The sequence below is a fragment of the Anopheles marshallii genome, chromosome X (genome assembly GCF_943734725.1).
Source record: "Anopheles marshallii chromosome X, idAnoMarsDA_429_01, whole genome shotgun sequence".
Classification (NCBI taxonomy): domain Eukaryota; kingdom Metazoa; phylum Arthropoda; class Insecta; order Diptera; family Culicidae; genus Anopheles; species Anopheles marshallii.
Genome location: NC_071325.1, coordinates 7,803,934 through 7,816,241, shown reverse-complemented (window position 1 = coordinate 7,816,241; position 12,308 = coordinate 7,803,934). Strand labels below are relative to the sequence as shown.

Below are 12,308 nucleotides of genomic sequence, written 5' to 3'. Positions count from 1 at the left end.
AGTTGTGACAGGATCTTTTACTGAAGAGAACTATAATTATAGCATTTTGCCTATTCTAGTACGCACCATTAGCTGAAGTCTTCAACATGAAGTCTAATTATTTATGTGTAACTATTTATTCCTGTTCTTAAACTTCATGTGGGAAAGTTAAAAGAATTTTTATAAAAATTATAACTATTATAATAATATTAGCTGACATTACCAACGTCCAAATAGACACACATAATTCCACCTTACTACCTCGAAAAACAGTGTCCACAAGTGTCACAAGCTTCAGGTGCTTGATTCGCTTCACCTCATGCCGACCCCTGCCGGTTTTAACCCAAACTGGAAAACAAAAGTGAAAATTACCGTCCACAATGATGCCGGCCATGTCAAAAACCTCAAATCGTACGTTTAATGAAATTTCATTTGCGTTTAATCCTGCTGCGTGCCACCGGTCCCGGTTCGTGTTCAATATAAATCAACCGACCGGGTTACGGGTTCCATTTTTGCTGCAACTCCCCATTATTCATTAAACGGAGGCATACACGCCAAGCCCATTCTGACAGGTGATCCCCCCCCCCTACATCCTCACCGTTCCATTCCCGTGGCGATGGCACTATTATTTGGTGATTTCGTGCATCCGCGATGCGAAAACCCAGCAGCTCGCTTTGGGCATTCCTTTCCCTTTGTGCCTGCACCGGCAAACGGAAACTGGAAGCTCGTTTCGGGCGGAAGCGCATTTGCTGCAAACTTTTGACAGCGTTTAGCCCGCTCGGTGCGTTTCTTTAATTTTTGTCTCCGGCCGGTATTTTTTATTTTTCCCTCCCCTTTATTAGTGTTTACGCCGTGATAACATATCAAACATGGGGCGGTATTTTTGATGATAACGTGCGGGGAATGTTACGTGGACTTCCCTTCGTTTTATTGCGGTGGGCAGGGAAATTGAAGGAATGTGGGGAATATCGAACGGTGAGTTTGCGATTGAAATGTACGGCAAGCGTACTTGTTATTTTGGTCCACCCTTCAACCCTTTTTTTTCCAGGCAAAGTTCAGTTGCCAGTAAAAAAACGAAACCCTCCCCCCCCCCCCCCCCTTCCCCCACGTGGCACGGATTTGTGTGGAACGAAACCCTTCCGACGAGTTATCCGTGGTGTCGTCTTTGCGTGGACGAGACACCTACGGAACTGTTGAAGAACAGGGCAAACACCCCGGACACAGCAATGCTGGCGTTCGGCAGGCGTAACGCACAACAGTAGCTCCCGCCGGTAACGCTCGATTGAAAAGATAATTACCTATTTGCCTTTCGCCGTGCAACGCTTTTGGGCACGGTAGCATAAAGATGTTCCTGGGTGCATGTTTGTCCCGAACCCGACGCTCCGGTCCGACGGCCGAAACTTCAAGCTGTTATCTGCATGTTATCACATAACCCAGGATGTCTATATCTACCGCCGGTGTCACGTCCTGCCCGGCCGTCGACCATCCCGAAGCCACTCTCACACAGCCGTCAGTGCGCAACCGGCTGGAGCAAGATGATAAAAATTTGTATCCGTTATCAATTCGGTAGCGCTAGCGAGTGTTGCAATGGTTCTTCCACCTCTGTTTGTTTGTTTCGTCGTTGCCGTAACGTGAAGCAGCTTGGGAAGATTCAATCGCATCTAATCTGCGCCCGGTGCTCCGTATCAGCTGTCTATGATATATCTCCCGCTTTTGGAAGCCAGATTTTTATGAGTGTCTCCGTGGGCGAGAAGAGAGAGAGAGAGAGAGAAAAAAAGAGCTGTTGCTTCCCCGTTTGCGACTAATTATGCGTTTGCAGTTCGAGGTGGTGTTGGTGCTGCGTTCCAGCTGACTGACAGACGCGGCAACGCTGCTCACCGTGGAACAAAGAAATCTTTCAAATATTTATATCTCCACTTAAGCGCAAAGGCAAACACATTTATCCGATGATCCCCACTTTGCTTCGGTGCCAAGAGCCGGGCATTAAATAGGGATAATGAGGTTACGGCTTGCGGTGTCCATCTTGCCGGCTCGCTGCCTGTCGTGCCTGTTCTCCCGCCATTATTGTTTTTTTTTTTTTTTTTGCTTTCTTCTTCACTCAAGTCTCAATGAAACCGTAGCCTACTCGAACGCCTTTTTGCAAACAGAACGCGAACCAATAAAACAGATTCGTTCAAGGGTGTGCTGTTGGGTTGTTGCTGTTGTTTCCTATCAGCTTTAACTCGATTATTTAATTACATCTGCTAGTGTCACTTTGTGCCCATCACATCACAACCAAAACACTGTCCTGGCAACAGCCTGGCACCGGTACCGTCACGTACGCACGGTAACAACCGAGCGAATGGAGAAAATTGAAAGAAAATCGTAACCGAAACACGGCTCGGTCGCGTTCTTTTACAGGCCGTTTTGTTTGCGCTGCAGCGCCTAATGCGGCCACTTGACGCAACGGGGAGCGGGTGTTGTGACTCGCGCGGTTGCAAGGTTCAAGTGCATCCGGGGTGGTCCACTGTTCAAGCGGTGGAGAAGATTTGTTCAAAACCCGACTGTCACGACTGCCCGGTTACAATGTCGCGTCCGGTGCCGATAACAAGCTTGTTTGCCATGTTTTAGGCGTGTTACCGGCATTGGCAAACAGGTGCCCAACATGTTGTTGATGTGCGGAAGCTAGAATAAGATGACTTGAAATAGTTTCGAGCGATAGAAACATGTTAAGATACGATTTGTAATCAATGATATGGCACGCTATGCTGGATTATATGGCAGAAATTAAATGATCTTCTTTAGGGGAAGATTACCTTTGGCCATTGTCTCAATTTATGATAAAGGGGATACTCTACACTAAAACACTAAAACTACCAAGTGTTATAAGACTAAAAAAGGTATGCGTTTTAAGCGTTTTTTAGTAGTGGTTATACTATTCCCATCCGGACCAATCCCCCGTAGCACGGACTTGACCATGCAGAAATCAAGGTATGGTAGGTCTTGAACATCTTGGAGTAAAACTTTATGATTGGAAGTAGTTGGTTGTGGTGACACTTTGACTTAGAGGTGTATTTAGTAGCGACGTCGGTGCAAAAACACGACAGGAGTAAGACAAATTTCCATCCGGACTTGAAGCTCCTTACACTTGGTAAAATAAGTCTAGAACGCTAGAAATGAGTAGAAATGACGTAGCAGATCGTAACGTCAAGAATAAGAAGAAGAAGACACTTAAGACGAGACGAGACTCTACCAACAGTTGACAAGAGCTTGTTTGTTTTTAAAAATCTGTTTTGAAGTTCATACCAAAGAACAACCATGTAAAAGTCATGGGTCAATTACAGCATACGGTTGTTTAACCTCAAAAGTTATTGAGATTAACAATAATACATCGAAATACAGCGCAGATTCCTTAATAATGAAAATAAATAAACACAAGATCTTCTCGACCTCTTATTTTTTTTGCTTAAAAAGCTTAATTTTAATCACAGTAGTTTTTTGAGGTTAAAAAATTCTTCCACAATTTAATTAACTTAAAGAGATTTTAAACTATAATCCAGATCGTTAAAATAATAAATAAAAAGAGAGTTATTTTAGAAAAAAACGCTTAAACCGGATGGAAGTGTTAGTGTTAAAATTAAACGTTCCAATCAAAATGGCTTGTTGGGAGTTCTAGTGTTAAAATAAACTCCTTTTAAAGACAAATGTGAAGTAAAGTTTTATTATTCACCCGCTACACATTAATAATGCGTGTCAGAGAAATTCGCTCGAAACTCTAATTTTCGCGTAAGTCGAATTACCGTTGCAATATGTTTTATTATATTATGCTTATATTTAATATTCTGGGATCTCTTTGTAAACAATTTCCGAGATTTGCTGTCAAGTTTAATATGGTATTGAGTTCGTACTGTAGCAGAGAAGTTCAATAATTATGCTTTGGCCACGGTGAAATTGTTCAAATACTGAAAATTGTGTGATGAAATTGAAGCGTTCCAGTCAATATGACTGCTCCGGTAGTTCTAGTGTAAAAGTCATTATTTATTGAGACAAAAACCAACTACAATGAACACAAATGAACACTTTTAATGAAAGTTCCCGGGACAAACGAAATTTTGCATACCACTGACAGTAAAGAATAATTCTCTTTTATGTAAAATATTTCATTTGGCTTTAATAATTTAATTTCGGTTTACTGAAAAAATAAATAATGTACTGAAATTGTCATGGGAAAATTTTTTCTAGCTATAATGTAAGCAAGGGAAAAACAACTCTGTCTGTTAAAAATTCTCCCACAGCACCACCGAAACGCGGTACAATGTGCCGTCGCGTATTTTTGCTTGAATCTTGAGAAGAAGAAAAAACACCCCGGGCGAGCGATTCCGCTTACAAAATGAAGACATTAGCGACGGTTCATTCTTTTCACCTTAAACCGGCATGCACTGCGTCCAATTGGCACGCGCACCGGAACCGAACCGGTGACGTTACGCCGAACGAATTCAATTGCCCACCCGACCCCGACGGGGCGCGTTTAATTCCGCGCCCCGGCCACACGTCCGCCAACCAGTTTTTTTTTTTTTGCTCTTTCCGCCCGGATTGCTACGGCTCATTATACGCCTCATCAACGGTTAACAGCTTCCAGCGGGTCGGTGGGGAGGGGGAGGGGGGAGGAGGGAACTCTGGCGGTATATAAATAAAAGTGCGTGAGAGATGTTGTTTCTTTTCCCATGTTCGGAAGGACCAATAAAATGTCGGTGGCTGTGTGTGGTGTTGTAGTACGGAAACGCGAAACGTAAAAGGAAATAAAACGCATCCAATTTTCCAACCATTTTCCGGCACCCGAACATCGCCCCCCCCACCCCATTCGTTACATTTTTTTTTCTTTCCTTTTACACGGTCCCGGGTGAAGGTGGCTTAAGGAAAAACTAAGCTACGCGTGAGCATTCACTCGCCGTCTCACATGTGGACCCCGGCGGGAAGAAAAACTCGGGAAAACACACACACACACACCACTGGCCAGGGTGAAAAACCGACCGTACAAAACGCACGATTTCACGCAGCGACCGACCAGCCCATAGGTAACGAAAATCGTTAATCATGACCGAGGATTACGCTTATAATCCGTTCGGCAAACAAACCTCCTCTCCCCACCTCCCTTCCACCCCCCCCCTGCCTAACCGTTGCATCGCCCCCGTTCGGAATGGTTGCCGACGGCGTGCCGGCGGGAATATGGTCGCGACACGTGCGGTTAAATAGGCGCAACTAAAAGCGCATCCTTCGGTCGAAGTTGATTTACTTTTTGGCGGTGCATGAAAGTCGATTAAAGTTAACGAGAGTTTAATCTCGCTGCATACCAACACAAACCATCATCACCCCCCGGGTGGGAGAGAGCGGGGCGGGGGTTTTTTGGTGTGTGTTGTTGTTGTTGCGTTGCTGCTGCACGGTGGCGGCATAATGGTAACGCCGAAATCTCGCAAAACCCGAGCAACCTGCTGGGTGATTTGTGAGTTTAGAATCTTCCACCGAGATGGGCCCGCCGTTGCTGTAGTCTTTTGTTTCTTGCTGTTGCTGTTACAGAGCGCCATTCTTAGCTTTTCCGGCCCCGGTGATGACCGAAACCGGGGCCAAAAGGGCCGGGCAGAGTATGTGTATGAGAGAGGAGAGTCATTGTGTTTTTGGGGGTGCTTTTTTATGAACTTCCACCTACCACGTTTGCCTGCTAGAGCTGTAACTCTTTTATGGTTCGGCTTGATGTCCCGTGACAATCTTCACCCGGGTCAACCGACATTATTTTTTCCAAAATCCGTAGTACGCCCCCCCTCCCCTGTTAAATGAGCTTTATGCGTCTGCTTTTACTACCCTGGACGGTGTGGTTGTGTCGTCTTTAATATGCGTCGTCTGTCTGCAATGTTTCGGGGGTTTTTTTTTGTTCATTCGCCCGGAAGAAGACGACGCTCCGTTTTACGTGCCTTAATTTTATATGAAAATGTGAACAAGTGCGTGATGTTTATTACTTTTTCTTACCATTTTTCGTGCTTTCTTTTGAGGATGAAATTATCTTGCGAAAGGTGAAAAATGGTGCACTGTTACGACCTGGTTCGGAATATCCAAACACTGGAAGCGTTCTTTTCCGATTGAAGCGTTTCTAGTCTAGTTCTAGGGAAAACGCTTCAAACGCTTCAAACACATCACATTGAGTAGTCTGTCTACGATTCGGAAGCTTTTCGAATATTTGTGCAATACTTTGAAGAACACGCATAAGATCCCATTTCCCATCCCCCGCCGAGGTCCGCATCGACGACTCGTGTACAAACATTAATAAATATGAAAAACCAAAAGAGTGTGTTTCGAGTTATTTTCCATAATAATAAATAAATCTACTAATAGAAACAAATCCCCTTATATTTATCTATCCCGGTGTAGCCCGGTGTATATACATATATATACGCACACAAACACACACACACACACATGCCGGACGAAATACGGTGCCTGGTGTTGCCGGCGTACACAAAACGTACGGAATAGTTGGTATTGAGCGACAGTAAAATAGGTATTTCCAGGGATTATGTTAACCGAACGTAGAGGATTTCACTGCAGATGGCTTTCGGCATACGGGCACAACCGGCCAGCTCCGGTGCCGGAGTGCCGATGTGCCGCGGTGACAGCCCACACAAGCGCGCTCTGGCCCTCTGGAGCGCTTTCGGACGCTTTTCCCCGATTCACTGTCTCCATCCCTCCTCTCTCCTGTCACACTTTTCCACAACCCCCCATTGGAAAATCCCCTTGTTGCGAACAACGGATAACGGTGGTAGCTTTGGGTAGGCTTTTCACATATGCTCACTGTATGATGCATAAATTTCAGCGGCGAAATGACGACGAGGATGAGAACACAAGAACGCTCGGGTTTCTAATCATACGGCTTCGGCGTAACGTGGTGACTCTGGCAGGGCTCGAAGCGAGGGGTGGGGGGGGATGGGAGGGGGGAGTGGGTTCACGGCGAATCGTGCACGGTACGGGCATGATTGCATTGTCGTCAGAAATCGCACATTTCCATATTGCCGTGACCCGACAGCGGGCCGACCCCCGGTGTACACTCTTGGTGCGAATATTAAAGCGCCCGGTCGGTCTGGCGTTACATCCGCCATCCGTTCGCCCGGCTGTGTGGATTTGTAAATTTATTCGATTGACTGCTACGCAACGGGTATTGGTAGGTTAAATGAAAGATATATAGTGCTGAAAGCCTCCGACGCCTGTAAACGCGCCACGAAGGTTTTGTTTCGAGCGCTGCCACGCTCTGCTACCCGGGGCCGGGTTAATACAGCTCCAGCATCTTAAGCGGGCAACGGTGTGTGCTGTGTGTGTGCGAGCGACAGAGCTATCGGCAGATTAATTCGCCTTTACTTCAACTGCACTGGTGCGTGGAATCGTGACCGAACGTATCCGGCTAAACAGGCCAAACGAATGCCAAACATTAGGCCAAACGTTAGATATAAGACGTTTGACGGATGGTTTAAGACGTCTTACGGTATGTGGCCCTCAAGGTGTATTGAATATTGAGGTGTCGTATTAGCGAATGTTGACAATGCCATTCAGGATTTCATCCTCATAGTTATCCATTCGCGAGGTTTGTTAGAACATTAAAGAGATTTTGATGTGTTGAAGCTTTCTTTCATCTCGAGACTTTCGGTTCGTGACGATAATTGAGACTCTTTACTCCTTCCTCAATCCAGTCTCCCGGGGAAGTGCAAGACACTCAGAAACGGCCAGACCAACACCTCCAAGTTTGAGGTACCACAAAGAATTAAGAAGACCTCAGGAAGAATACACTGGAGAGATATGTTATTCTCAGAACATTGCCATGTAGATAGTTGCCATCACGCGCGCATTTATAGAAATAAAAGTTTAGAGAACCAAGAAGTTTAAGGCGAAGTCTTTTGAGGTTATAATCTCACTGACGTAAATGTCTTAACGGACCATCCAACATAGGTTCTGAGGCTTGAGGAGTTGTTAGTCTGTAGAATTCCCAATGAAGATTCTCTCCTCTGACAATCGTAAAGAAAAGAGGTTATAGCACTCGAATGTATAGACCTAGACGACCTTAGACCAACATCTTCAAGGATCTATCCAGAGGCAAAATGTTTAATTTACTAATTGTCGTATTGGTTTCAAACTAAGGAGCCCTGACAGCTTTGAGCCCCAAAAGATCTCAAGTTGTCTAGTTCTCAATGTCAGAATTACTGAGATATCTGTGTCCAGGTCACGTCGCAAAACTGATACCAATCAATCCAATCCTATGAGTTGTTTCTGCTTAATATACTTGTAGCTGATATCTTCCTATTCTCTAGAATTTGACCTTTCTAACTCCTCTTTCAATATGTTTTTTTTTTTCCACACAGGTATGGTTCAAAAACCGACGGGCAAAATGGCGTAAGCGAGAGCGGAACCAGATGAACGCGATTGCCGCCGCCGACTTCAAGAACGGTTTCGGGCCCCAGTTTGTGCAGCCGTTCGCCGATACCGACACGCTGTACTCGTCCTACACGTACAACAACTGGGCGAAGGTGCCGTCGCCGCTCGGTGCGAAAACCTTCCCGTGGACGGTGAACCCGCTCGGTACGTCGATCGTGTCGACCAACCATCACCAGAACTCGATCAACTGCTTCAACACGTCCGCGTCGTCGGTGGCGGCGGGTATGGCCGGTACCGGTACGATGCTACCGGCCAGCATGGGTACGGGGCTGACCGGTACGTCCGGTGCGACCGGTGTATCGCCCACACCGTGCCCCTACACGACACCTACCAATCCGTACATGTATCATCACCGTGCCGCGGCCGAACCGTGCACGGCGATGAGCTCCAGTATCGCGACGCTGCGGTTGAAGGCGAAGCAGCATACGTCCGGTTTCTCTAGTCCCTACTCCGCGTCGTCGCCCGTGTCCCGCTCCAACTCGGCCGGACTGTCCGCCTGCCAGTACGCGGGCGTCACGGATACGGTCTGAAACGCGGCCAGCGCGAACAACAACCCGTTCGGTACACTGCTCCTGTTTGTGTCCCAACCGTCGCCGATGCCACCACCGTCGCCCCCGCTATCCCTGACCGCGGTGACCCCGCACCCAACCGCCGACGGTACCGGCGATAGCTCCCCGATCGCGCTCACCCATCAGCAGACGCATCTGCCCCATCAGCCGCTGGCGGCGTCGCCCATCTTCTCGCACGCGAGAACCGCCAGACAGCCGCCGTACACGGAACAGCTATATCCGCACCATCAATATCATCGCCATCAGTATCCGAATCATGTGCATCATCAGCAGCAACAGCACCAGCAGCAACATCACCAGCAACAGCAACACCACCACCAGCAACAGCAGCAGCAGCAGCAGCAATATCAACAGCAGCTAGCCTTCTCAACCTCCTTCACGTCGGTCACTCCGCCGGAGATGGACCTGGCCGGCGACGTCGTGCTTCACGGCGGGTCGAACGCTACCTCACCCTCAGCCGCCGCCATGACGGCCGTGTTCGTCGTCAAAGGACAGCTGCCGACGCACGAGTACGGCACCGTCGGGCGGGGATGATAACGGGACGACGTCAAGGAAGCGCCGCACAGTAAGCCTAAAGTCCCATTACCGGCCGCTACCGAAATACAGTGTGTGAGACCGAAATAAAAATAGACAGAATGATAAGGTGAGATATAACGTAGACAAACAGCAAGCAACATGGGAAGGGTGTTTGGAGAATGGGGACATGAGTAACCTACACAATAGACAGCCAAATTACGCACGCACACAAACACACACACATGTACACTAATGACGTTTTCTGGTGAAGCGCCCTACTGGAGAAAACGACAGCAGAGCAAAAAAAGTTATAGAAAGTGAGTTTGCTGAAGCGAGATTTGCATCCATCTGATCAGGCAGGACCGTGTCGCCGAGCAACCTAGATTGTAATTAGCACTGCTGTGTCCTCTCGGTGCTTTCACGTCTCCAAATTAGTGCGAACTGCCTAGAACAACTCGACCCATACAGGACAGCTTCCGCCGACATATGGAGACACTCATCCGACCATCCGACGTTCCACAGTTTCTGGCAGCATTTGCAGCTAGAATCGTGTTTTTTTTTTGGGTTTCGTTAGCTAATTAATCTACGATGTGTAGTAATTAGGCACAATTTTGGTTATGGACGACGAATTCCGCATCCCCGTTTATGGTCTACATCAGTGTCAGTCGCAATAAGCAGGTATCTATGTGAAGGGGGACGGGTTCTAACTTTAATCATATGTTGGTACAACAATCTTTTCGGGAATCCCCTTGGAAACTGGATGCAGATAGCATTTCTAAATTGTTCATACAATTTTTAACACTTTTATTGCAACCAATATGATTTTGATTTTGAAATAGTAAAAGATTATAAATTTCTTTTTCTTCATCGTTAAATTGAAAGATACTATTTTTTTGACAGCTGTCATTCGATAAGTGGTGCGTAAACAGAGAGACCTTACAACAGCAGGTTTTTTGTAAACACAGAACCCTACAACAGTGCTTGTTTTAAAGCTGTTTGCAGTACTAAAAGCATGCTACTGAGAGACCAAGACCGGGCAAGTGTTTGGAATGTCTCAATCCTTTGAGGTTCAGGAATGTATTCACGCTAGGTCCGTTACTGTCAACACTGGCCGAAGACATAGGGGAAGGTGTGGTGACTGTATCTTCTGGCGCCATCGTTACATATTCCTACCGGTGGACCGGATTGTACACGTATGTATGCGTGTCACCCGCAATGTCATAATCAAAACTAAGTTTGCTTCATTCGGTTAGTTTACAGTGAACTACGACAGAGACGCAAACTGTCAAATGTGTCATTAAGTACACACATTTGTTTATGTGTCAAGATTTCCAGTGAAAGCTAAAGCAAGTTTTTAAATTTCATCCTCTGTTTAGTCCTTCTTAATCAAATTAATTTTTTTTTAGACCAAATTGTATGTATGGGTATTAAATAAAACGTTGAAAAATCACAGAAACAGAATCGTAACAGAATAAGAAGACAGAGAACAAACCTTCTGTTTTGTCGCTGCAGTAAAAACACGAATAATAATAATCATACGAATACTAATAACAATAGTCATGTAAGAAGGGATAGAAAACAGGGTAAGGCGGTTTCAATCGCGAGCGGTTTCCTTCGAAATGATCAAAGCGGGCGCGCTGATGGGTTGGTTGATTTATTTATTTTCATTTTCACCCTCCCCTGCCCCTCTTTTGCTACCGATTCCGATCGGTACACTCAAATGCTTCGGCACACACACACACACACACACACATAGAAACACCCCTTACTCCCATTCCCTCATGTATGATGCTTGACATCGGGAAAGTGACATCAAAAGATTGCAACACAGACGCACGTGAGTAGCAAAACCGACAGAAGCCAATTTCACTCCCCCCCCCCCCCGCCTCCACCCATCCTCCTCCCTCTTACCCCTTTGCACCCTTCCCTTCGCTGTTATCGGTCTTATCGCACCGAAAAAGGGATTAGTAATTTCGGTATCAAAAGTTAATATTCCCATGGACAGCGAAATGGGTGGAGGTGGGTCGGGGCAGGAGAGGGATGGGAGGGGGGGGGGGGGGTCTGAGCACTGAGCAAGCGGCGGCACTAGCCACAAAGCGCCAAATCCTTCAACAGAGCCGCGGCTGTCGGCCTGTTTCAAGAAAACAGGCCTCCCTATTCGATCATTTCACTTCACCTGCCATGTCTGCTGCCCACCATCCCATCCCAATCGGCTCCCACGCGAGTTTCAACCCCTGCTGCCCCTTCTCTCCCGCTCCCTTCGCATCCACTTACCTGCACCAAGGTGTGAAAGGTGGCCCCGGTGCAGATAAAGCGCGAGTTAATTAATTAAAACGCTCACAATCATCGAACCGGGTCACCGATTTTTGGGGTGAAATCAACCTTTGTGTGGGTGGGTGCGTGTGTGTTGGCAATTGATCGAGAAGCAATGGCAATTAATAGTATACGTTAACCATTATTTGACATTCGAAATTAAGCGTGGCTCTGTATTGGAACAGACCTTCCCCAAAGCAAATTGTTTGATTGGAATTTACACATTATTTTGATGTTTTGTTTTAAATTCAAAAGTGTTTAAACAAAGCGTACGAAACGGAAAAAAATACACTCGGACTCTACCGACACAAATTGCTGGTACAAAATTCATTTGGGTTCCGAGCCGCCCATGTAGGAGCTTAAAATGTGCTCGAAGCTGTGATACTTCATCTCGGCAAAAAAAAAACACACACACTCAAACGAACAAATAAAACATAGCACAACTTCTACAGTACAGTAGTACTAATAATAGTACTAATAGAT

The 12,308-nt window shown here is 46.4% G+C and overlaps 1 protein-coding gene across 1 annotated transcript in view; it reads left to right on the top strand.

Moving 5' to 3' along the window:
• LOC128707545 (pituitary homeobox homolog Ptx1) overlaps positions 1–8,957 on the top strand; it is a 35,903-nt gene extending 26,946 nt beyond the window's left edge. The window contains exon 4 of the mRNA XM_053802539.1: positions 8,355–8,957. Within this exon, the coding sequence (XP_053658514.1) occupies positions 8,355–8,957 (603 nt within the window). The remainder of the gene's footprint in view (positions 1–8,354) is intronic.
• The last annotated feature ends 3,351 nt before the right edge of the window (positions 8,958–12,308 follow it).